The sequence below is a fragment of the Bombus fervidus genome, chromosome 2, assembly GCF_041682495.2.
Source record: "Bombus fervidus isolate BK054 chromosome 2, iyBomFerv1, whole genome shotgun sequence".
Taxonomy (NCBI): Eukaryota; Metazoa; Arthropoda; class Insecta; order Hymenoptera; family Apidae; genus Bombus; species Bombus fervidus.
The window spans coordinates 17,874,517-17,900,902 of NC_091518.1; the positions used below are offsets into that span (position 1 = coordinate 17,874,517).

At 31.0% G+C, this 26,386-nt stretch overlaps 4 protein-coding genes across 5 annotated transcripts; 2 read left to right on the forward strand and 2 right to left on the reverse strand.

Annotated features, from left to right (window-relative positions):
* Positions 1–205: 205 nt before the first annotated feature.
* On the forward strand, positions 206–1,816 carry Nthl1 (Nth-like DNA glycosylase 1). The gene is made up of 2 exons (XM_072022547.1): positions 206–1,167; positions 1,344–1,816. The coding sequence occupies exons 1-2, from the start codon at positions 301–303 to the stop codon at positions 1,749–1,751; spliced, it is 1,275 nt and encodes a 424-aa protein (XP_071878648.1). The 5' UTR covers positions 206–300; the 3' UTR covers positions 1,752–1,816.
* On the reverse strand, positions 1,752–3,553 carry Vito (nucleolar protein viriato). Its single transcript, XM_072022566.1, has 4 exons — positions 2,943–3,553; positions 2,555–2,735; positions 2,372–2,481; positions 1,752–2,321 (listed from the first exon to the last, which is right to left on the reverse strand). Exons 2-4 carry the CDS (start codon positions 2,644–2,646, stop codon positions 1,828–1,830), a joined length of 696 nt encoding a protein of 231 aa, XP_071878667.1. The 5' UTR covers positions 2,647–2,735; positions 2,943–3,553; the 3' UTR covers positions 1,752–1,827.
* A 287-nt stretch (positions 3,554–3,840) lies between these two features.
* Positions 3,841–17,340, forward strand: Agps (alkyldihydroxyacetonephosphate synthase). Its single transcript, XM_072022540.1, has 6 exons — positions 3,841–4,043; positions 4,619–4,708; positions 11,919–12,199; positions 14,557–14,845; positions 15,703–16,012; positions 16,316–17,340. Exons 1-6 carry the CDS (start codon positions 3,955–3,957, stop codon positions 17,087–17,089), a joined length of 1,833 nt encoding a protein of 610 aa, XP_071878641.1. The 5' UTR covers positions 3,841–3,954; the 3' UTR covers positions 17,090–17,340.
* Positions 17,266–25,666, reverse strand: Hel89b (histone acetyltransferase 1). 2 transcript variants are annotated; one of them, XM_072022522.1, is made up of 15 exons: positions 25,486–25,666; positions 24,846–24,895; positions 24,172–24,419; positions 23,756–24,105; positions 23,315–23,675; positions 22,623–23,245; positions 21,778–22,553; positions 21,136–21,706; positions 20,761–21,055; positions 20,388–20,689; positions 20,001–20,314; positions 19,183–19,933; positions 18,808–19,080; positions 18,098–18,736; positions 17,266–17,783 (listed from the first exon to the last, which is right to left on the reverse strand). In XM_072022522.1, the coding sequence occupies exons 2-15, from the start codon at positions 24,854–24,856 to the stop codon at positions 17,595–17,597; spliced, it is 5,703 nt and encodes a 1,900-aa protein (XP_071878623.1). In that variant the 5' UTR covers positions 24,857–24,895; positions 25,486–25,666; the 3' UTR covers positions 17,266–17,594. The 2 variants fall into 2 exon arrangements, with proteins under 2 accessions (XP_071878623.1, XP_071878622.1); XM_072022521.1 differs by having other exon boundaries at positions 23,756–24,108.
* Between the last annotated feature and the right edge of the window lie 720 nt (positions 25,667–26,386).

Sequence of the window (26,386 nt, forward strand, 5' to 3'; positions counted from 1 at the left end):
CATATAGCCTTATTAAATCTTTATTATTCCACTTTTTCTTCGCGTGTACGAATTTTTGAAAATATAATTATAGACTTCAATTTACAATATATTATATTTATTTTATTATATAAATACAATATATTTGATTTAATATAATCATTTAATGTCTATATTTAATTAGTACCTATTAGTAGTATCTGGCAGTATGTATTTATATACGCATTTGATGACTATAAATAAATCATCAATTTTTATATTACTACGCATGCGCAGAAATTTAAATTATTAGTTCAAATCACGGAGGAAACGCGGAAGGTTATGTTATCTTCGAATTATATTGCTATTTGCAGACATGACATTTTTTTGTTTATTTCAAGTAGAGCTCTGACATATACTTCATCGTGTTGTAACCTTTGTAAAATGAGTAAAAAGTTAAAGCTTGATGTTCTTACAAAGCCAAGGTCCTTACGATCTGAAAATAAAGGTGACGGTAAAAATATATCTACAACATCACGGTATTTTGATGATAAAGATGCTTTACCAAAAAAAATTGTGAAGAAGAAGCATACACCGGTTAAGATAAAACATGAAGAAATGAAAGATGCAGCTGATTCGAAAAATAGTGAAATTAAAATTGAAGATTTACAAAATAAAACCGTGAAAAAAGACCATGCACCGGTAAAAATAAAGCATGAAGAAATAAAAGATGTAACCGACTCGAAAAATACTGAAATTAAAGTTCAAGATTTTCAAAATAAAACCGTGAAAAAAAAGCGTACACCAGTAAAGATAGAATATGAAGAAATGAAAAATGCAACTGAGTCAAAATCCAATGAAGTTAAAGTTGAAGATTTACAAGATGGAACTGTGAAGAATGAGACCGTAGAAGATAAATGGATGCCATTAAATTGGGAAACTATTTTAGAAAATGTTAAGGAAATGCGAAAACATAAAACAGCACCTGTAGATGAGATGGGTTGTCACAAATGTATAGATCCAAATGCTACTGCCAAAGTTACTAGGTATCAATCATTAATAGCATTGATGCTCAGTAGTCAAACTAAGGATCAAGTTACTCATGCTGCCATGCAAAGATTAATTACTTATGGTTGTACTCCAGAATTAATATCAGGTACTCCTGATGATACTCTTGGAAAACTTATATATCCAGTTGGATTTTGGAAGGTATAATTTATATCTTAGTAATTACTTGAACTTTGTGGTTTGTTAATATTTAATTGTTATGTAAGTAAGATATATTAAAATAGTATAGAATCATGAAAAAGGTTTTATTAGTTTTCTGAAAGAAGTAAAGAATTACTTAAAAAGTATGTCAGACCAAAAAAAATTTTACTTTTCAGAGAAAAGTACAGTATATTAAGAAAACTTCAAAAATTTTAATTGAGAAATACAATGGTGATATTCCTAGGACTCTGAAAGAGTTATGTCAATTACCAGGTGTGGGACCAAAAATGGGACATATATGTATGCAAATAGCATGGGGTGAAGTTTCTGGTATTGGAGTGGACACACATGTACATCGTATTTGTAATAGATTAGGATGGGTAAAGAAACCGACTAAAATACCAGAAGATACTCGAATTGCAGTGGAAGAATGGCTTCCCAAAGATCTCTGGAGCGAGGTAAACTATTTACTTGTTGGATTTGGACAAGAAATTTGTTTACCACGATTTCCTAAATGTGATGAATGTCTAAATAAAGATATATGTCCATCTAGCACAAAAAGCAGTATAAAAAAAAAGACATAGTATTGTAAAAATGTTAATTATAAATTATATTTATTTATAATATTTAAAAAAGAACTTTGTGAGATAATTTAATGATTTAACTTTTTTTTAATTTCCCACTACGTTTCTTAGCTTTTTCAACTCTTTTACGTTTTCTCATACTCTCTTTCTTATTCTTTTGACGTTCCATTTTCTGTTTTTGTTGGAATGCTTTACTCTTCTTCACTTGTTGCAATGCAGCTCTTTTTACTGCTTTCTTTAAATCTTTTCTATTGTCAATTTGCTTCCCTTTTACATTTTCTTTCAAACTTTTAGTTTGTTTCTTTTCATTTAAAGGCATCCCTACAATTTCTTCATCATTTTCAGAATCTTTATCACTCTCTTCTTTCTCATTATTTTCCACTTCATCAGTGCCTTTATTTTCACCAATTAATGCATTCTTCTCTGCTAGATCTGCAACATTTAATTCCAAAATACTGACAGTATGTCCTTCTGTTTCATATTCTTCTTGAGATAATAGTTGTTGAATTTCAGGAATATCACGGTTTGATAATAGCTTTTTATAACGTTCTCGTGCCTGTAAAAGCAATACTTTAAGTTAATACTTTATTATTGCATCACAATAAAATTCATATGGATACTTTCCTCATGTTTAATTCTTTTTCGTTCTTCTTTTAATTGTTGTTGCAATTCGTCCTTAGCTTTCTGTTGCCTTTGTAATTTCCTTTTACGAAACCCCTTCAGAAATTCTCTGCATTTGAAAGTATAAAATGTACATATGACTTATAATCTATATAACCCACAATTGATATTAATATAATTACTGTCTCTTGTTCTCATCAAATACAAGAATAATCTTCTTGCGTTTCTTTGACTGATTCCGCGTTCTATCCACATTGAGTAATTTCGGTTGCATTTTTATGTGTGGCGTCACGTGCACTTGTGAATATATATCAGTTCTAGGTTATATCGGTAAGAATTATATTTTACAGTTCTTTAGATTGTCTATATGATAAAAAATAATATAAAATAATAATTGAACTAATATAAAAACAAGATTATTTAAAATTTTGTTATTAAATATTCTATTCATTTAAGAAAATGATCAGATGAGCATTCGTAGATGTAAACAGAATTTTGCAAAATACATTTCATAGAAGATACTACAAAATTAAAGATTAAATATGTATAAAATAGCTTTTTAAAGCTTACTGTATACGTCAATACTGTTCACTTAATACATAGAAATTTTATCAGAGATATTGTTAAAATTTTGAAGACACATATTACAAGTATAAGGTGTATTGCAATATACTACTTAAGAAATCACTTCTAAAATAGTTATAATTCATGGAAAATTATGTATACTTTATTTCATGAATATTTTCTTAATAAAGATTAAAAAGGATCGTTTATTTTTAAGGAAAGAAAAATGTGTTGCACAAAATGAAAGTTAGTATCTTTTATTTGAAGTTTTTTTAAACTTATTAATGGTTTTTAACATAATTATTCTATAAAATTATCGTTTCTTTCTATTTACTTAACACATTACAGTCTAGTAGTCTCGGTAGTCTGTTACAATACATATCAGTGTCTATAAAGCCACTTATGGTGGCAACGATGGTTAACTAACAAAGTAAACTCCCTGGTCAGTAAACGCGGCGTTACTGGTATTCAGGTTATAATTTAATTATATTAACACACTTTGTATTATTGAGATAACGTTTATAGATAGTACATCCTAAAGCATCTAACTATCTTAAAATACTCAAAATATCATCATTTAACGTGTTTTGGTTGTATTTTCCACAATTGTGTTAATTACATACCAATAATACTCGAGCAAACATAGCATGGAAGTGACTTTATGAAACCATCCTATAAAATATCTAATTGCGCATGCGTAAGAAGTCCTTTACATGAAAAGAATCCCCCAATCTAGTAGGACGTAACAGCATCGGAGAGAACAGAGGTGGAAGAAAGCATTGGTTATTTACGGCGAGAATGTATCGGGTGTAAATGATTGGTTCCTTTCACGAGGAGATCCGTCGGTAGGCGGGTAGTCATAGGGCGGGGGCTCTATTGATTTAAATTTGGTTTGCCGGTGCGCGTGTCAATAGTCAACACAGTGCCGCGAAGAGCGCGCGCTCAAGCATCTACTCTTTACTGATCGTGTTCTGCGGACTAAAAGGTTAGGCCCTTCGCGGTGCGGTCAATAAAAGATATGTCGTCTAATACGAAAAACGATACGAACGAGGATGCAGAGAGTTTAAATGGACCCATCCGTTTCCAGAGTGTTGTGCCAAAAGAAAGGTCAGTTTTGTACCGGCAATTTTTGGTTCATATCAATTTGTAGAAACTTCGGTGCGGACACCAGGGACAATATCGCGATGAAGTGTTGTATGAGAGCGTGGATACTGCTAAATTACTTGCAGCCACGCCTCGAACCCAGCACTAGCTGACTCATCGGCAGATGTTGCGAATCTAAAGCACCCCTTGTACTATTCCAGCGTGAAAGAGAAAAGAAATCGATCGATTTTTTTCCGTCCTGTGACAATTGTGACCTCTTCTGTGAATATCACGACCTGTTTGTGTGATAAATAACGAAAACATCGGAATGATTCATTTCTTTTATCATTTTTGTTATTACTTAGTATTTTTGATGATGAAGATTTCGATTCATTTACCGGGTAGAAACTTACTATATGAGAGGCTAATACTGTTTCTGTTCCTACCGATTGGTTGCTTGACCAGTCACGTGGTGTGAGAAACGCGCGCGCCAGGGATATATGAATCTCTATTCGATTACTCTTTTATCTTTCTGCAAGACAAAACTCCAAATGGTAAAAGTATGTGTTAAATAACTGTATCTTCTTGAATTTTTAAAGGCAAAAGATTCTCAAGTGGAATGGTTGGGGATACAAAGACTCGGAATTTCGTATGAACCAAAAATATATCATCGAATTCACTGGTGAGAGGTAAGTCTTATCAATATTTCAATCTTCATCTTTTATTAATATTTTAGAAAATAATAATAGTAACTATAAATATTTATATACCTAAAAAATGATTAAACTTTATACATAAATTGTTTTACTTGTTTTGTGCATAGATAAATAAAAAAAATTATTTACATATATTTTAATATTTCAATATGTTTATTTGTTACATATTATATTATAATATTTTTAATAATATTTTTTATCAGTATAACAAATAAAATGTTAGTTCTCTACATGTTATGAAAGTAGATTATTTCGACTCTTTAAATCCGAAAAAAAGTAATCACTTAATCTTTGTTTTAATTTTGTATGTTTTTATTTTCTACAATTTTTTATCAAAAGCTTTAAAGACAATCAATAAACTAATAATAATTCTATAATGTTCATATTATATGTAAAGAAATATTAATGATATATTAGAGGGAAATCGTATTATCGTGTTTTGAAGATAAAGATTATGTTATAGGAACGAAATGTCTATTAATTTTTATATTAATTTACATCATTGTATAGATATTTAAGTACTATTTTTTTTAAACATAATTTAATTTTAGTTTGTTTACAAGAAACACACGTATAATTATGCTGTTAGGTAATTATACTATTCCATAATTGAATAAGTAAAAGGTTGATTATATTTTGAGAGTAGAATGACAAATAATTTAAGCTTATCATATAAGCGGATTAAGATATATAAAATTCACTAATACTTGTTATCACGATACGAAATTTCTACATAGATCTAAATGAACCACTTTAATTTACTTAAGCACACATTTGGTTTTGTGTATTTAGTTCTTGCTTAATTATTATTCTAGCAAATATCCGTTGCAAACAACTTCAAAAACGCATCGAATTCATCACATAAAATCAATATACATCAACATTAATTTTATCGTACAATTGAGTTTTTTTTATTTCCTATTGTATTCAACGGTTTTAAAAGATTCGTATCATCAATTTAACATTTGATTGTTCGATTCGCTTAAATGCAAAACTATTATTTATTCGATATTCATTATGTTATTTATGTTGAAAGGAAGAAGCAAATAGTTAATCTGTATAATATTTATTTTTCTACATTTAATTTATAATCTGTAATGTTTAATCTATAGTAAGAAATCGAGTATTTTGAGAAGATCAATCGCTTTGCTTTGACATATAGAAAAGATCCACAACCTGAACATTTAAAAAATTGTGGAATTTTTTATTAATTTTTTTACCACCCAAATTGACTCTAAGAGGGTAAAGTAACCCCTGAAAATTTGACTATTTTTCGATTTTGTGTTATAACTCGCTAATTATAAAAGATAGAAAAATAGTTTTCAAACAGAAGTTGTTTCTTTTAATGAGGAATATCGTCTAGTAAAAGATTTATCAGTTATTTATATAATTAGATAGAATTTATAAACAAAAAAATTAATGATTTTTCGAAAAATTTCTGTTTTAGCGTAAAATCTTAATCGGTAGTTTAAATAATTACGAAACGGCATAAAAGACAAATACTTTTTTTTAAAATACAAATACAAGCTTTGTTGTATTGCACAATTACAAAAGTAAGGTAATTTATATTTTATACTTCCGTCTCTTATTACACAATAAGTAAATATACCAGATGGAAATAAAAGAAAAGAATAGAACTGTAGGTATAACGTATCTTCGTAAGAACTTGTCATTATTAACATGATTGTCAAACTTCTTTTTTATTCTTTCTCGTAACAAATAATATAGATGTTTAATAAGCAATTAAAGAAGTAAGTATATAAGTAAGTTATTTATTGCACTATTTGTACATTTTCATATTTTCGGATGTAATATATAGTGACTAATAATACTCCAATAGTCTGAAAAATATGTAGGAAGAAAACCATGATACTATTCACATAATCAAGCTGTCCCCGTTGTTTAGTTTCTCTTGCCTCCTCCTTTCCCGTCTCCTTACCCTCTCTTCTTATACATTTTCCTTTCGTATATTCTATTGTATGCTCATGCTTTGACATTTAGTTTTCTCTTCAGCATCTTCTCTATCTCCTCTGGTTCCCTCTCCACTCGTCCGTCCAGTTATTCTAGCAATTTCTCATCCACTTTTATGTGTATGAATAGACACTTAAAGAATAGATAAATAATTTCGAAAATACAAATGTCATATGAATTGTATTATGAATTATTCTTCATGATAATGAAATTCTGCAAAAGAATGTTTAAGAACAATCTTGTTGTGAGAAAGCGAAATCTACTGGATTTTCCGCATCATTTGATTTCCTTTCTATCGATATAATATTCACTTTTATACCACGACTAAGCAAGTATGTACGTACACCGTAATACCTTGATGATGAAAATAGAGATAAAATAAGAAACTGTAATTTAATGATATCAATCATCACAATTAAATAATACTACAAGATCGGAAAATATTCATATAAAGTTCTTCGTTATGCGGAATTATATATATCAGTTACATTATTCCTGTATTCGATATTGTAAATATTTCAGCATGCTGATTACAATACTATTTTGTAATGTAGATTAACATTGATCAGATCACGATGTCAGTAACGTTCAAGTTCAAATTCTGCATTTTAGATATACGTTTGTTAACCATCCACTGAACAGTTCTTTGGTTAACTTTCCAGACGTGGAGGTCACTATGTCAACATTCCATTGTCGAAACAAATATTGTTGTACACTTGGAACAAAATTACCATTCTCTTTTTTTAGGACAATAAAAAACGGTTAAATAAATTTCCTAGAAATTGATATTATGGGGAGTATAGTATAACTGTGTGTTGTAGCTGATATAGACTTTATAACAGCCATAACCGTTTTTGATCCTTGCCTAGATAAAGTACAGTCATAATGTAATTCTTTCTAATCCGCTTTCGTCAGCGTTGATTACTGTACAACACGTATTTTCCGATATTTCTAGTATGAGGTTTTACATTATTAACAAAAGACGAAGCAATTTCATTTAATTGCGTGGTATCAGTGCCATATAATCGGGTAATAAATTTGTTTACTTTTTTTTTGATACTAGTCTATATTATTAATTTTAAGTTTTCTTAAAATTGAAAATCTAGTTTGAAAAATTTTAGCTTCTAAATTTTTCGAATCTATTTTTTCATTAGCTTCTAGTGTCCATCTTCAAAGGTTCAAATCACGAATAACAGCATGAGCGTTAACAAACTTGTTATAAATATATTCGGAAATTTATAACAACTTTTCCCGCCGTGTTCTCCGTCTGTTTACCGTCTCTTTCCATCTAATAATTTAAATAAGGCAATTATGCATAGATACAAAACGTATAGATAACTATACAATTATATACTTACACAATTGTTAAAGAGATGAAACTTTTCAAAATTTATGCCTGGGAGTGTCTAAGGAAAGTCGCGTCCTCTTTCCACTTTTCCAAAATGCAACAACATTAATTTTGTAATCTAAAGTAACAATATCTCCTTGTTCTGGTACACACTCATCTTAGAGCTCTATCGCTTCTGAAAGTTCTTCGCGCGCACCTCGTTATATATTATCCAGAAATTCTACAGAATGTGGTTTAAGCGGTTCCACAAATTAATACAATAAGCGTATCTTTTATTATATATTTTAAGTCGATTTCTCTTCTCATTATAATATCTCATTATATTGTTATTATCCACAATTTTGAACGTAATCATAAGTAAACGAATTGTATTTGCAGGATTTACGTGAACCATTTTTATACGATCGTCACAGAGATACACTTAGATATACTTACTTTTTATTGTTGGCACCTATAGTACTGTATTATAGCACACCACAAAGCAGCATTTTTTAATTGTTAATCTATTTTCGCTAGACAAATGTTAACCTTTGACGCTGTACTGAAATGAAAATAACAAAGAGCGAAATCATTTATTATTTATTACTTTACTTATTGTTTATTATTATTTTACTTGTAGTGCCCATTTAAGCATAAGTCGCTAACGCCACTAATTCTTGGAAATGGGACTTCGACGTGAGCTTCGAGCATGCCGAATGAGATTAAGTGTTAAACGAAACTTGACATCGATCCTCATCGATTATTTCGAGCAAATATTGATTGACGCTCGAGTTCACGTTTGCACGTGCCGGATATCAGTATCTCTCTCCTATCCATCCCTTTTCTTTTCTTTAGTTGAATTTGCACACATGTCACTTCCTCAGATAAACGTTCATATCTAACTAATCACTAAAAACATTGCATGTTTACTTATTATTTATTACTCTGTCATTAGATACGTTAGTCCGTATATTTTTCTTTGTTTCGTATAACCGAATGCATATCTGCGTTATATGATGCGTCAGGTGCATAAATATGCACCGAAAACGTTTTATTGCACGTCAGCATATCATAGTATGCGTACAATGAAATTGAGAAGTTCTTCGATTGTCAAAGAACACAATTCAACAATGCAACAAAGGTTGTATTTATATTAAAAAATAACTGTATGTTTTTTATGTCGTTTCCTAATCATTTAAATCATTGATTAAGATTTTACGCCAAAGAATGAGTTTTTTGAAAATTTATCAATTACTTTCTCTATAACCTTCTTGTAATTATATAAACAAATGATAAATCTTTGGTAATTATGTGTATAGGAAGCTACCGGCATCTTGTATTTCGACGTATTTTTTATATATTGTCGGGACATAATTCTGAACAACTTCTTTCTATACACGTAATCGCCTCTCGGCCATAGTTTCCGAGATAATTTCAAAAAAGTTGTCGGTAGCTCATAATGAATTCTGCTTATAATTGTGCGGCCATGATAGCGTATGCATTAGTATTGGTTGTCAGTCGTCTCACCGCGACCACGGGATTAAATAACACCTAACCCACTTATATAAACTGTAAACATTGGCAAATACGTTGTATTTGCCAATTATATATAATATACATAATATACAATTATATCCGACAAGATTTTTGCAGATATCTTGGAAACTCGAATTTTCAGGAGTCGATTTTACCTTCTTAGAGCGAATTTGGGCAAGAGAAGAAAATTGCACGATACATGGCTACATATGCTCTATATATTCCCGAATTTTCATAATTTGTCAAATTTCCGGGTTAGAGATCTTCTCTTGTTAATCGTAGTTAATTGCTAAACTACTACTACTACTAACTACTGCTATTACTATATGCTATATTGTCTAATTACTAATAATCAACGATGAACGATGCAATAAGCTTTTAAACTTAAAAAATGCAAGAAGCTTGTTTAAAATCGTAAAAGCAAAATGGTAAATAGTACAAAATAAGTTTATTGAAAAATTATTTGATACAATTCCACGAAGAGTTCTTATAACGAAGATGTTATATTATGCGTTCTTTATTATTTATTTTTATTATGCAGCTGCTTTACCAATACGAATTACGATATATTCCGTTGTATATCGATTCTTATATCGCCTTTAAATTATTTTTTCGATTTTATGTCGGTTTCGAAATAATTCTAGAACTGATTGCTTCGTGTCAATTTTATGATAATTTAAATCTAGTATCACATTAAAATATTAAAAACATTCAGTTATGCGTCATTTATTATTCACTTGTATTCTATAGCTGCTTACTAATAACAAATTATAATATACATGAATTTTACACTTGAAAATTACATTTTACAAAAAATCGTGTTTTTCAAGTTTTGTGCAATATTTTAAGAGAAAATGTGGTCTGTGTCGATACTTTGATTTATCACTATATATATTATTTGGTGTTCAATTCTGAACTGAAGAAGACGAATTAACTCGTCACTCAGAGCCTTAATATTTTTAGTATAATAATTTCTTTATTTATAGGTTCTGATGTTCTGTTTTTTAATCATTTGTTTTATTCGTGTCGTAAATATATTACGTAATATTTATATTTGTACGAATTAAAGTCGATCCATCTGAAATTGAGTTATTCTTATTAATGAGGATAATTCCATGGTCATAAAATTTCTGAATAAGCAATGATGCGGTTAACAATTTAAATATATCGTATTATATTCTTGGATAATGAATGTTATTTTTAAAACTTGTATATTCCATGTAATCGTCGCAAGTTTGCACAACTAAGAAACTGTTTCATATTTACTTTGTTGGTCTCGAAGAACGCAGTTACACTTACTGTTTTCTACCCAGCAAATTGCTTCTAACGAGCTTAAACAAACGTATGTGATACAAGCGAGCAAAAATATAAATATAAAAATATATATTCTCTTTGTGTGTTTACTGATTTTTGTTTAAAATGTTTAATTAATTTTCATTCGTTATTGAAAATTAAATGAATTTTAGTAGAAATTGATTATCATTGAACAACATAAATAGAAACATTTCATAATGAAATATTATAAAACATAACTGAAACCCTATTCTTTGTGATATTTCTTCAAAAGAAAAAAGGAAACATTGTTTAAGTGGGTTATGACCATCAGCAACGACGTTTAACTTCTGGGAAACATATGATTAAGTTCATATACAATCGTCATGATAAGATACGCTGATTAAACAAAACTAAATGTAATACTTACAGTATAATGTAATACGAGACATCTCACTTTAATCTACTAACTTGCAAGTCATAATATTATATTATTATAACAGTTAAATAAAATCAATCACGATAAAACACATCCTTATGATAGTTATGTGAAACCAAAATAAAATAGAAATGTAGAAGTATTTTATAATGTAATTTCTTAAAATTGAATAAATTATATAGAATTTAATTTCATCCATCATCATACCATCCTACATCATTTCGTGTTTTACATATACACAATTTAAATTCAAAACTCGTAAATTGAATTAATTACTTTTAGTATTTCAATTTGACTATTAAATCAAATTTTTAATTAATTTTAATTAATTTATTACTAATATTTAGTACTTAATAAATAACTATTCTATATATTTTATTTAATTCCTTTGCCTATTAATTTAATTAAGAAGTTCACTGACACAACAATCAAATTTTCATAATTAAATAATCTTATAAGTAATCCAAAATATTATATTTTTCCCCCAAAAAATTAACTTATCTATACTTCTTGTTGCTCCATTTTTTAAGTATTGTTATTACTGTATAAATAAATATCGAATTAATTTAATATCAATGTACTTTATTCTTTTTTGTAATGTTTTATTACTCGTGTTAATTAATGAAATATTTTTGCAGATATCCGATTGGAAACCAGCAACTTCCGTATTTCACGCAATGGGTAAAAGACACGTTTGGTATAGATCCGACCCAAAGGAATGTATCTCAATCGATACCGACAAATCTACCAGAACCGATCATATCGTTGAAAGTGTTGGAAGCGATTCAAGAATTAAATATCGAATATTCCTTGAAGGGTATCGATCGGTTGGTTAGAGCACATGGGCATACACTTCGGGAAATTTATCTCCTCAAACATGGATCGTTCGATCGAATACCGGACATAGTTCTCTGGCCAAGTGAGTAATTTCAAATTGTTATATTATATTTTTAGTGATCTAAAATATCTTATCAACGTGTTTAATTATCGTATCAGTGATACAGTTCATATACTTTCATCTGATAGTAATATGTATTAGTATACACTGTATAATGTAGTTCTTGATCTAAAAAACATGATCTTAGATAATAACTACCAATTAGAAACTATCCATGTATTTATTATGTACAGTTTATTTATTACATCGCAGTTCGTATCATATTCCTTGTGGCAATATGTACAAAAATCATCTGTTAAGAATTATCAACTCATTTTTATCTTTTCAGGTTCGTTTGTGTTTCTCTTTTTGTTTGTCAATTTCTTTTAGCTATTATTACGAAATGTAAAACCATTACTATTAGGGTAATTCAATAAATTAATGCAGTTACTTTCAAAATCAATAAGCAGTAAGTCTAAAACACTTGTAAACAAGATAAATTTCATAATTTACACAGCATGTCAATATAAAATCAACTGCTTGTTAGAAGTAAATATAGATATACACACGTACAGATCTTTCTTAGTTCATATTCTTTTTAAATTCAAGTGTTTCGCTAAATAGTTCATTTAAATGGAAATTTAATATATATTTTTTCCATTTGAGGTAAGATTTATTATTTAAAGCTTCTTTCATTTATTTAAGGCACGTAAAAAACTAAAAGCTAGCTTCAACTATGTATAGTGTATGAAATGAATATCGAGTAGGTGGACTACAAACTTCTGAACCTTGACTTAGTTATATGTGAATGTGTTGTCTATAATTTCCGGAAAACGTTTCTCTGTTATACCATGAACTACTCGAATAAGTGATATTAAACGAATACCTTATATACGTATAAATGTGAAACGACACAATGAATATTTGCTTCGTCTTTTCATTTCGAATATCTTTTCAATTGTTATATACGTCAAAATTACTCTTTTATAAGATAGTGTAAAGAATTAGGAATTAGTATAGTTAGAACTAGTATAGTAGACATAGTCAACGAAGAAGAAAAAGATAGGGTGTTGAAAAAAATTAAAATTATGCAATTAGATAAAGATTTATGCAATATATAAAAGATAACAGACATATATAATAGCTAATAGTTAGAGATAGATAGATGATAGACAGTAGATATATGATATATAGATCAGATAAGATAGATAGATCAGATAGATTAATAAAAAATTAAGGATTGAATGAATGAATGGATGTGTGTGTAAATTGTAGCTGAATCAATGAAAATGCAAGGCAATAGGGAAAATAATTGTGTACCGAGTTCCTTTCTCGGCCGGAAGGCTATAAATAAACTGTACTACTATAAAATCATAAAATTTTTGTGCTATCATTTTTATTTACTCTTCATTTCCATTTCTTTTGCTACTTAAAAAATAACCTATCGATTAATGTCACTTTAATGTTTTCTACATGTATCAGTGTTCGTATTATATTATGTCCTATGTATTATGGTCCTGAAATGGATTGATATTTGATCTTTTGAATGCTTTGAGTGAGAATAGTATTTGCCTACAAGTGAATATATTTCCAGAGTATGACTAATTTAGCTCCTCTATACGACGCAGCGGGTAGACATACCTACATACACATATTTATTCATGACCCATATTACGTAATAATCATATCATCATGCACTTACTAGTGTTATTGAATAGATTCGGAGGATAAAACATAAATGTTTTATTATCGCTTACTTCTTAAATTCATAAATGTTTTACTCTCGTCTATTCCTTTAAATTCATAAATCTGTTTTATTATTGTTTATTTGCCTAAATTCGTGGACGTTTCGCTACTACTTATTTTTTAAATTCTTGATATAGTAGGAGTAATCAGTAATGTAAAATGTATGCAAATCTGTAATCTAATACTTAATTTGATGTATAATACAGCAAATAAGATTTACTTGCAGCATGTCTGTGAAAATGTAGTATGTGTTTGAAATAATTTGAATTTGAAATACATGTTTTTCTTGACTGCATCGAATTTGTTGTAATTTCAATTTTTGTTCAAATATTCCAAATTATTAAGAAGTTAATTTTCTTCAAATTGTTAGATCACAAATTAGATTACTGTTTCTTAGAATACAAGATATATATATATATATTTATATATTTATATATTATATATTATATATAATATATATATATATTAAAGAAAGGGCATCATTATTGAGTAGAGCCGAACAAGGTCAAAAATGAAAATTTAAGTTTTCTCAAATTTTTCTTAGATTACAAAATATGTCAAAAAGTTGACATAATTATCGAGCAAACCCTAACAAATCAGAAGCTAAAATGTTTTATCTTATAACAATGACATCTGTGTCTATGCATTTCCAGAGTGCCACGAGGACGTCGTAAAAATAATTAAATTGTGTGCTCGATATGGATCAGTCTGTATTCCATTCGGCGGTGGAACAAGCGTAAGCGGTGCTGCCTCCTGTCCGACGAACGAACGGCGAACGATAATATTGTTGGACACTTCGCAAATGAATAGGATACTGTGGATAGACAGGGAAAACCTAATTGCTTGTTGCGAGGCTGGTATTATCGGACAGGACCTTGAAAAGCAACTCCGACTGCAAGGTCTGACTTCTGGCCACGAACCCGACTCTTATGAATTTTCTAGGTACACCATATTACATTAAAACAGAATGTCCGTTTTATTCGTTCGTAACAAATATTTGTTTAAAATATCAACTGTTTGAATACAAACACGTGTAATTTTACGACGTTTTACGCAATGTTAGTATATGTATAATAAGAATCGTCATAGCTAGCAAGTTATAAGTTCTTTTCTTGAAATCTTCTATTGCGTATTTGTGAAAGAACGTATATGGAAAAAAATTGACATTGAAACATTTTAATTAGCGTATTTTTCATGGAATGCCTTATTGCGAACTGCTATTCTGAATTTGACTTGCTTTTTCTTCTTCTTGCTGTTTTGTTTAATTGTAAATATAATTTTTTTATTTAAGAGATAGATTAAAGTTTATAATGCAGTAAACTATAAAATGTAAATCTTCCTAAGTAATATTAAATGGCAATTATCTTTTATATTCAATTGGGCTAATCTCAATTTCTTTAAATTAAAATTAATTCTCACTGGAGTGATTTACCGAGTACTAATTACGTTACGTTTAATCGTGCATGTCAGAGAATTGTTGGAGAAGATCATGATCATAATACTAAATGTCGTGAAAATTGCAGGTGCTTGTATTTTAGTATAATTAAAAGCGTACTTATATTCTTTGCATGAGTAAAGCCACACAATATTTTAGTTTCATTTAAAGAATTAAAAGTTACTTCATAAAATAAAAAGCACAAAGAGCCTATCACTTACGTTTCGTCTCACATTTCTATGAACAATCTTTCGTGCAAACATCATATGCACAGCTATACGATAAGAAAAGTATGTCAAATAGTTATTTACATCAAGTGCAAGACTACTAGCCGCATGATCGATTTTATTTCTTGAAAGAACAGTTTAGGTGGATGGGTTGCAACGAGGGCGAGTGGCATGAAAAAAAATCGATATGGGAACATCGAAGACCTAGTTGTACGAGTGAGAATGGTTACCGGTAGAACGGATGATCCAGAAATAACACTCGAAAGAGGTATATTGGTACCAAGAGCTTCTTGCGGTCCTGACTTTGACCATATGATCCTTGGTAGCGAAGGAACTTTGGGCGTCGTTACGGAAGTGGTGATCAAAGTTAGACCATTGCCAAAAGTAGTCAAATACGGTAGCATAGTTTTCCCAAATTTTCAAGCCGGTGTATTAGCGTTACGTGAGGTAAAACTTTATTAATTTAATAGCGATATATATAATTTAAATTTAAATACTATTACTTTGTTGCTATTATTATATAATATGAATTTTTAGAGAATATCTATTATATATTGCAGTTTTATTATTATTCTTTTTTGGATAGTTCAAATTAAAACAGGAACTGTAGCTTTATTTAAATTTTCTTGTTCTTGAATTCTTTTTAAAGCTTGACAAACTTTCTTGGTTATTAAGATATTTGATTAAGATTAACATTGAATATATTGCAGTTGTTTGTTATAAAAAAAACTGTACCATTTTTATGAACAGATAGCTAAGGAACGATGTCAGCCGACTAGTATACGATTGATGGACAATGAACAGTTCCAGTTCGGTCAGATGTTACGACCAGAATCTGGTTGGAGTGATTTACTTTTGCAAAGATTAAAACAAGTTTACATGACTAGGATAAAACGTTTCAAATGGGATCAAATATGTGTCGCTACCTTATTGTTCGAAGGTAGTTCGACTGCCGAGGTGGCAGCACAGGAACAAAAAATTTACAACATCGCGAAGCAACACAATGGTATTCAAGCAGGAGAAACGAATGGTGAACGAGGTTACCTTTTAACATTCGTTATAGCTTATATCCGAGATCTGGGTCTCGAGTACTACGTTTTAGCTGAATCATTTGAGACGTCCGTCTCTTGGAATCGTGCGTTACCGTTGTGTAGGAATGTGAAATCTCGTGTGATCAGAGAGTGTTATTCACGTGGTGTCGAACAATACTTTATCTCTTGTCGTGTTACACAGACTTACGACGCCGGTTGTTGTGTGTACTTTTACATGGCGTTCAATTACAAGAATCTTCCGAACCCGATAGAAACATATGAGACTATCGAGCACGTTGCACGCGAAGAAATTCTTGCAAACGGTGGTTCTCTGTCTCATCATCACGGTATAGGAAAATTACGTTCTTGTTTTTACGCGGATGCAGTAGGAACAGTGGGAGTGTCCCTTTATAGAGCAGCCAAAGCACACTTGGATCCCCATAATATATTTGCAGCCGGGAACTTGGATCCAAAATGTGTATCGAAACTATGAGGTGAACATGAAATTGTGATAATTGCAATTTATCACATTGGAAATCATTTTAAACAGAAAGAAGAAGAGAAAAAGACAATTAACATTGCCATTTTTATCACTCGATATGTGTGGTGGTATACAGAAACGATGATAAAGGAAGAGACTAGTATAATATAAATAAACACATCACAATGTTGTTTGGTACAAATACGGAATTGTAATTGTATCAACATTTTTATAAGTTATTATAAATAAACAAGACTCGCTTACTTATAGTACTTAATCAATATAATCCGTAACTTATTTATCTGAGTTTTTTCTTCCTTATCTTTTCTTTTTTATAAGTGATTCGTATATCCCTTTATATATCCATTGATTATTTGTCATTCTCAGTCCATAAAATTAAGATTACTGTTTTGCTATCAGGTCAGATTCATGTATGTTTCACAAAGTGATCATCTTAAACACATATAACTGTTAAATAAATGTACTCGATGATACTGATGTGTAAAAAACTATAAGCTCACTTTAAAGTAGATAGAAATGACTGGATGTCATATTCATCGTCATATTGTTGTTGTTCCCATAGTTCAGGGAGAATTTCTAAAACAGAACGGCTAATGCCTGGAACCTCGCTAATTTTAGACGTGGCATCATCTTGTATTTCTGATTTTTTCTCTTTGCCATTGTCCAATGAAAACAAGTCAAGTAGCTATAAAAAATTATTACAAATAAAATCTATTATAAATTGAAATTTCTTTCATAATTAATTATAGCATATTTCAAGAATTGTTTTGTATTATATACGTGTGTATTTACATTTATTTAAAGCTTTATTGTAGAATTAAAATGAGGAATACGAAGTAACATAAAAAAAGTTAAAACACGAAAAAGATAAAAATATCAGGGTTATATGTAATATATTTTTGTAAAAAAATATATTTATTTATTAGTTTATTACAAAACTTTTATTGTTGAAATAGCTATAACTATGCAAGTTAATAAATTTAGATTTATATATTTTACCTGATCAGTTGCCATCGTTTCCAGAGATGCATTTTCCGTTGAAATTACGGTATTTGCTGTGAGAAGTTTGAATTTCTGCAGTCCCATGATCTTTTCCTCCACTGTCGATCTTGTGATTAACCTGTATACGTTCACTACTTTCTTTTGACCAATACGATGTGCTCGATCCATCGCTTGAAGATCTTTCATAGGATTCCAGTCATGTTCCACAAATATAACAGTGTCAGCACCAGTTAGATTCAATCCAAGACCACCGACTTGAGTCGTTAACAGAAGCACGTCTATGGACGGATCTGCGTTAAAACGTGTTACTATGGAATGCCTTTGCGTGGTTTGTACACTTCCATCGAGACGAAGATATGTAACAGTAGGTAAATGTGCACAAAGAAGATCTTTTTCCACGATATCTAGCATTGCTTTCAATTGACAAAAAATTAAAGCTCGATGTTGGCTCACTAACTGTTGCTCCTGCGGTGGTTGATTATCTGATGTACCATCAGTAGTTACAGAATTGCGGTTTTGTTGTCGCTGTGGCTGTCCTATGCCACAATCTAATAATAATTGTTTTAATGCAGGTAACTTGGCTGCATATTCTATCTCGGATAATGTGCTCTTTCGTTGTTTCAGTGTATTACACACCTAGAAATAAAATAATTATCAATTTAAAGTTACAAGTAAAATATCTTAACGGATGTCATGTTGATACTAACAGTTGCGTATAACGGATGTCGTTGATTTAATACTAATTTGGGATGATTACAAACATTACGTAGATATCGTAATGCTTCAAAGACACTACAACCATTATTTCCAGTTGAAGTGCACGACGTAGCGGATAATAAAGTGGCAGAACGTCGAGTATGGAAATCTTCGTATAGCGTACGTTGTAATGACGATAAGTCGCAATAATAGTCTTGTGTAATTTTTGGTGGTAAATCTTTGAGGACATCTTCTTTATTTCGTCTAAGTAAGAATGGCAAAACCTGCACAATGCAAAATCACCAAAAGTTGTAGATAATTTAACAAATATATTCAATTATTAGTAAGATTAAAAAGTAAGATATAATACACATGAAGAAAATTACTTGTCTATGAAGTGCTTCCATTGCTAAAGCTCCCGCCTCTTGTTCTTTTGGGCCAGCTTTTGGTTCCCTACAGGCTAGTATAGGACGTGAGTACTTTGCCGCAAATTGTTTCTCAGTACCCAGGAAACCTGGCATTAAAAAGTCAAACAAGGACCATAATTCAAGTACATCGTTTTGTATTGGTGTTCCCGAAAGTATAAGTCTATGATTCGCATGTAATCGTTTAGTTGCCTTAGCACTTTTTGTCTTTCCATTTTTAATAATGTGACCTTCGTCGAGCACACAGTAGTTCCATTGACATGTTTCGAAATAATCGATATCCTTACGGATTATTTCATAACTTGCAACGATGAGTTTGTGATAAGTAACCATTGGACGTAATTTTTCACGTTCAGGTGGGGTGCCAACATATTGTAACACTGAAAGATCTTTGGTTTTGAAGAACTTTTCTGCCTCATACACCCAATGACCAGTTAGAGTTGGCGGACACACTACCAAGCTTGGTGGGGCACGAGGATTACGATGATGATCTAAAGCTAGTATACAAAGAGTTTGTAAAGTTTTTCCAAGGCCCATGTCATCGCATAAAACACCATGAAGTCGATAACGATTCAAGAAATTTAACCAATTTAAGCCTTGTTGTTGATAAGAACGTAACTCTGCAGATACTGGAATCGGTAATACGGTATCTGGGATACTGTGTGGATTCAAAAGTTGTTCTAAGAACCGCCATTCTTGTGTTTTCTTTTCTCTAAAATATTTCAAATATTTATGATGTACATGTTAAATTAACATTTGTTAGTAAAATTTAGACTTACATTAAATCTGGTGGATCCGTAATCGCACCAGGATCAAGGGGCAAAAGTTGCACGAGTGTTGCGAACGTAGCACTACAAGCTAATCTTACAGCCTGATTTTGATCACTCATACGCCCAAGCAAAGGAACCATAAAGAGCACAGCGTATGGAACGATATTAACACCTAAACTTTCGACAAGACACGCTAACGCTTCGGCTGCGCCTTGTTTTATTGAATCTACTTCGCTTGGTGCTGTTACAGTCGCTGAGTATATTTTCTCTCCACCAGTTGATTCTAGAAGTGGTATTACACGGTTTGTAACCTGCATTATTATCTGGAATACAACTTTGGTATTAAGATTTAATCGTCAAACTGACATCGAATATTATATTAACTTAAAGCATTACCTTCTCCGTATCTAATGTAGCTAATACAGCTATACATCTGGATGCCATGTGTCTGACAGCTTTGTAAGGATGAGCCAATAATTCACATAAGAATGAAAGGCATTCTAGGACAGGAGGCAGTAAGGCTTTATGAAGGCTGGGAGCCATAACTTCTAAAACTTGTAAACCAAAAATTAACTGATTTACTTCTTCTTGAATATTTTCACGATTAGTGATTTTCTCTTTTTCTCGTAATACGTTTGGTAATATTAGTTCCCAAAGATGCGGTAAACGTGTAGGTAATTGTGCACCAAATAGAGTAGCTACAAAAAACAATAAATATTTTAAATTTATATAACGCGCTTATATCGTATTAGAATGTTGTATTGCAAACCTATAGCGGTAAGTGCTAAAGTAGCTCCGCGACGACGTGTTCTATCAGCTTTAGCTTCAGGTTCTTCATAAGCAAGTAGTTCTTCTAAAGGAATTTCAGTTGTTGGTGGCCGGCCAGGTCCTCTGCCTCCACTAAGTCCGCTGTTGGTTCCCCGATTATAAGCTATTCTTTCAGCATGTTTCTGTCTATTGCTTAAAGTAAGAATTCCGTCAAATAGATCTGCGTTTGTATTACAATTTACACGAGGTGTAAATTCAGTATCCGAGCATAGGAATGTACATAAATTGGTCGATATCTATGATATAAAGTTAAATTAAATTATTCAAAGAGAATGTAATATCCGTTTATGTTAACGATATTATTTTCCATGCAAACCTTTGCATTAGGAGTAGGTTTTCTATCTACACAGAGATCAACTAAATACGACAAATGCTTTGCAGCCAATTTTTGTAGTTCTTCATTTTCTTCACGTTTAATAGCTTCCATTAATGGTTTTATCAATGGGTTAAGAGGTTGTGGAGATGGAGGAAGACAGTGTAACATTGTTGCAGCACCAGCGAGTGCTGCCATTGACATAACATTATATGAAAGTTGCTGTGCTGCTATATCAGCAGCACCCATTTTCACTGCACTCCGCCTTTCTTCTAAACTTTCAATCAACTTTGGCTTTAATTTAATTGGGTTAGAGCTGTTGCTAAAACTTCCACTAGGTCCTCCATAGCTTGTCGTATTACCCATGGCACAAAGTTTTGAAATTGGTTTCCCAGCAAGGATTGCAATTTGGTCGAGCGTCATCACTCCCGATGGTTCTACCTTGATAAGAACAGGCAGGTTATAATGTTTGAGAGTGGCAACGTAACCGCGACTGTCGTGTAACAGACGAGTAAAAGATGTGGCGATCTCATCGTAGTATACGTACTCGTTCAAACACTCCAATAGTCTCTTCCTTTTGAGAACAAATATATTATTATTGTATTGTATTAAATATAAGTAAGATAGGAAGATTTCATTTGATACCTTAAAATGTCTGGTATTGTAGGTGGTTTCATGTTATTTACAGTCGCCCAATGAGACATCGTTAAACCTACAATGGTGCGTTGTAATGCTGAATGCGAATTCAGATGTGCCAGTAATACTTTAGCGTAACAAAGTGAAGGACTAAGCATATCTGGTGTGTAAATAACACCTGGTGCTGGTTGTACTACGTAATGTGATAACAACCCTAACATTCGAGCAGCTCTACAACGAGCATGAATTAAGTTTGATTTCCTTATGTTTGGAGCTACAGTTTCGATTCCACCAATATAAACTTTTAATTCGGATATGGATTTTGCATTTCCACCAACAGTATTATTTCCTCCGTTATTACTAGCATCTGATTGTCCGTCGTTACTACCAGAAACTTGATTATTCTTAGCTCCTTTATTAGGAGTGGTTATCATGAGTAAGTTCGGATTAAATGGCACGTGTTCCGGTTGCATTGCAAGGCAAAGCCATGTGCTGACAAGAGGACACGCTGCATGCAATAAAAGTTCGAGATCGCTTTGTACGACTAGATTTTCCCAAACACGTTCAGCTACATCTTGTATGGCAATTACGTGCTCTATTAACGCTCGTTGAAAAACATGACGGAGGGCCTCTTGCAATACAAGTCCACCTCCTTCGCCCCATCGTTCTTTTTTATTCTCATTATGAGCACCATCATCTTCAGTTAGTGTTTGTAGTGTTTGTAAGGTGGCTTTACGTACACTGGAACTAGAATGACTAAGAAATGGCCATAATCGTGGTAAGACCTAAAACAACGTCATATTGATATTATGGTTAAATAAAAAAAATTACGTTTCTATTAATATAGATCTTACCTGCGATAATGGCTGAGGTGTAATATAAGAGCGCGCCCAAGGTAATGAAAGTATAGCAGCAAGTAATTTCATAAAACTATTACATGCTGCTGCTAGATCATCTTGTTCACGTAAAAGTTCCCAAAGACGAATTACAATTGCTTCTAGTTCTGATGGTTTTAACAAACGTGGTAGAGCAGATGCTACTGGTATAAGCGCACTTGCTGCCGCAGCACCTACATCATCGACTGGATCGGAAAGACCTTGCATAGTAGCTGGAAATACTCTTGGCAGTATGTCGTCTAACAGATCATCTCGTATAGCAAGTAAATATTTGAGTGCAAGTAGCGCACCGTGTCTTGCTTCCCATTCATCGTGCTCTAACAGTTTTAGCATGACTGAAAGTATTCCTGTAATTCCCCTATTTTTATTTTCATCATCTTTTTGATTTGGCACTAGTAATAAAAGAGAACCTAGTGCTTGAGCACATGTTTCTCGTACGGGCGCAACGACTTGATCAGAAACAAAATCTCCAAATCTATCTAATCCTAAAACACATAGTAGTCGAAGGGCGGCATCAATAAGCCACTGATAATGACTTTCTGCCATTTCCTCTGCAGTTTGATTCTTCGATTTACCTGCACCTATAATAAATTTCAATTAATATTGTATTTTATTACTTTTTAAATGCAACTTGCAATCATTTTTCATACCTTTTCCATGAAGTTTTACGAGTTCACGTAAAGCAGTCGCTGCTCCGTGCCTTATTTCCCATTTTTGACTAAATAAATCTTGACAGAGACTTTCTGCAAATGATTCTAGAGGCCAATTTATTACAGAATCTGGCCAGCAACCAGTACTATCTGGTACTCCATTGACTGATTCAGTCTGTGAATTATAATTAACGCCAATCTCTAACGAAATCAGTTCCTCTAATTTTATTCTTTTATTTAGTGATTCCCCTTCATTATCGATGGGAGATTGAGCATTTGAATTGTTGTGTTGAATTGAATCTTCGTTGTTACGATGGTCATCAGGTTCTCGTGAACGTTGTTTTGAAACCGACTGTCGTGCCTATCAAATAAATAATACTATATAATATCTTGCTACATTAATATCAACGAGAGCATATTAGTGACTCAATTATGTATTACCTTACGTCTAGCTCTATTCATTTCACGTCTACTAAGACCACTAGGTTGTTTTAGTGTTTCACTCACAGATACATTAGTTTGTATATTTGACGCAGGTGGTAATACTTCTGGTGTAAGATCTTCGTTGGTAAACAATTCTGATGTATCAACTCCCATTAATTGTGGATGAAGGCCTAATTTGGCAGCAATTTTTTCCTTTTGATTAGGAAGTAGCATTTGATCCCCATCAGTAGCTGTTAAATCATATTCATTGCCTTCTGATCCAGTAAGATATGAACTACGTGCTAAAATCTTTTCCATATCAAAGTCTTCCAAATTTAATTTATTGTTTGGTCTTTTTGTTTCTTCATCTTCTATGAATAAAAAATTTAATATTAATAACAAAATTTAGTATATAAAAAAATAAAATTAGCTACCTGTACATGTTTCTTTTTTAATGGGTTGTGGATCCCAAGTAGGAACTTGAGCAAGTATAGCTTGTACAGCTTGTGCAGCACAAACTCTGGTATCCCATTGTGGAGACTTTAAAAGTATAGAAACTCTTGCCAATAAATGATGTAAATCATGAGGATGTAATCTCTGTGCTTCTCCTAATTGTTGTGCTGCAGCTCTTTTAGTTACTGCATTTGTCCCTGTTTCCAATAGTATGAATAGCCTGTCTAGCCTAATAGAATCCATATATTATGATGTATGCAATTATGTTATTAAATCAACTATAGATAGATACAATCATCTATTAATATTATTTTTAATTTTTCTTTATTATTATATAAAGTAGAAATATAGCAATATGATAAATATACACGTTATAAAATTTTATTGAGATAATAGATATAAAATTTGAAAATATTAATCACATGAAAATTTACTATTTATTAAATATAGTTATTATAAATTATATTTTTATGTATAAAATATATATAAAGTTTAATGATAATATATTACTAATGATACATTAATGTTTGTTATTATATCATAGTATCATAAAGAAGTAATCTATTTTTGCACAATTGTAAGTAGATTAATGTAAATATTACTATTATTCCATACATCTTATTTTAACAACACAATTATAATTGTCATGCTTTACCTTGATGTCATGTTTACAAACTATGTTGATCAATAAACAGCTGTGAATGCCTAAAATCAAAATAAGAATGTACATGTATATATAGTATCACATGAAGATAGTATCACAAATACATGAAGAATGAACTATCATTAAAAAATAATTACATATTTGGAATAATATTTATAGTAAATAAATGAAAACATCTAATAAACATACATATCAGAAACATAGACAAAATGATCATTAAATGTATATTTATTATTGGATATTACAACAGTTCAACAGGAAATATATTGAATGCTCCAACTATACAAAATAAAATGGAGTACAGGGAATAATAAAACAACCAGCATATTATTTATTATTTATTTGATAAAGTAAAAGAAAATGATTCAAATAAGGAAAATCGATTGTCAACTTGAAGAACGAAAGTTTGTTGCAGTTAGGTTGATGAAGTGAAGATGGATAGATGACATCTGCGAGTATGCGTTTTTTAATCGGTACAGAAGTTCAGGGATTTAAATAATGCAAAATTTGAGGAAAACTGTACAAGTTTTAATTAAGGAAATGAAACGGAACATAATATTTATCAAGATATCGTAAGGAAACACAATATGGACATATAAATAAATAGCGATGAACGAACGCTTAAACATACCTGATTTCAAAATATAATTTATTTTACTGCTACGCTTCAGCTAATCCGCATAGCCGTTTTCCACTGTATTGATTCCCCGAAAATCACATTACGCTCTATATTTCGAAAAAGATGATAGATAGACAGACTACTTGTCAAATTTTTCGGAGAGAAACGCATGTTCAAGCATCAAATTTATACTGACAGCCATATTGCAAGGGAACCTGAGTTTTGTCCCCCAATTTTGCTCTCATTGGTTGATTATACGGATCTTATAAATCGATGGACCAATCAACGTTTCCCTCGTGCAATGATCATGTTAAATTGCACACGTTTTATGCGTAGGATGAAATTATGCCGCGTACACATAATTTACTAGATGCATTAATTCTTCCTAATTCTTTCAAAATTATTTCATAATTCACACTTTAAGAACATTAAGTATATACATATTGCTTGTTGCTACTCATTTAATTATGTTTTTAATTAGTATGCAATCAAATCACTTGCATAATTCAATCTTTTGAAAATTTACTTTATATTCTTTTACGCATCACAAAATTCTATATTTAGAACATATATATATTTTATTTATGAATATGATATTTTATTAACATATTATGATTCATTCAATGTTATATTCTTAAATATACAGGGTGTTTAAAATTTTCATGACGAAAGTTTATTAGTATACATAATCTATAGATCTAAATAAGGAGAAAATATTATATAAACATAGACCGTTTAAAATCTTATAAAAAGAGTGTAACAAAAAAATGAAATATGAAGGAAACAGTAAACAATTTGTGGTTATTGCGATATAATCTAGGAATAAATCAACAATATTTATTTTGCATATTTCGTTTCTTTTCTTTCATATTTCGTTTTCTTGTCATAACTTTTTTATAAGATCTTAAAAGAT

Coding starts and splice junctions, on each gene's coding strand:
- Hel89b (XM_072022521.1), bottom strand. Junction 21,056..21,135: donor AACCTACTCCTAATGCAAAG/GTTTGCATGGAA, acceptor TTTATATCATAG/ATATCGACCAATTTATGTAC. Junction 20,315..20,387: donor CTACATTAGATACGGAGAAG/GTAATGCTTTAA, acceptor GTTGTATTCCAG/ATAATAATGCAGGTTACAAA.
- Nthl1 (XM_072022547.1), top strand. CDS start 301: ATGTTATCTTCGAATTATATTGCTATTTGCAGACATGACATTTTTTTG. Junction 1,168..1,343: donor ATCCAGTTGGATTTTGGAAG/GTATAATTTATA, acceptor TTTACTTTTCAG/AGAAAAGTACAGTATATTAA.
- Vito (XM_072022566.1), bottom strand. CDS start 2,646: ATGCAACCGAAATTACTCAATGTGGATAGAACGCGGAATCAGTCAAAG. Junction 2,482..2,554: donor TTTGATGAGAACAAGAGACA/GTAATTATATTA, acceptor TTTCAAATGCAG/AGAATTTCTGAAGGGGTTTC. Junction 2,322..2,371: donor AAGAATTAAACATGAGGAAA/GTATCCATATGA, acceptor ATTAACTTAAAG/TATTGCTTTTACAGGCACGA.
- Agps (XM_072022540.1), top strand. CDS start 3,955: ATGTCGTCTAATACGAAAAACGATACGAACGAGGATGCAGAGAGTTTA. Junction 4,709..11,918: donor ATCGAATTCACTGGTGAGAG/GTAAGTCTTATC, acceptor ATATTTTTGCAG/ATATCCGATTGGAAACCAGC. Junction 14,846..15,702: donor GACTCTTATGAATTTTCTAG/GTACACCATATT, acceptor TTGAAAGAACAG/TTTAGGTGGATGGGTTGCAA.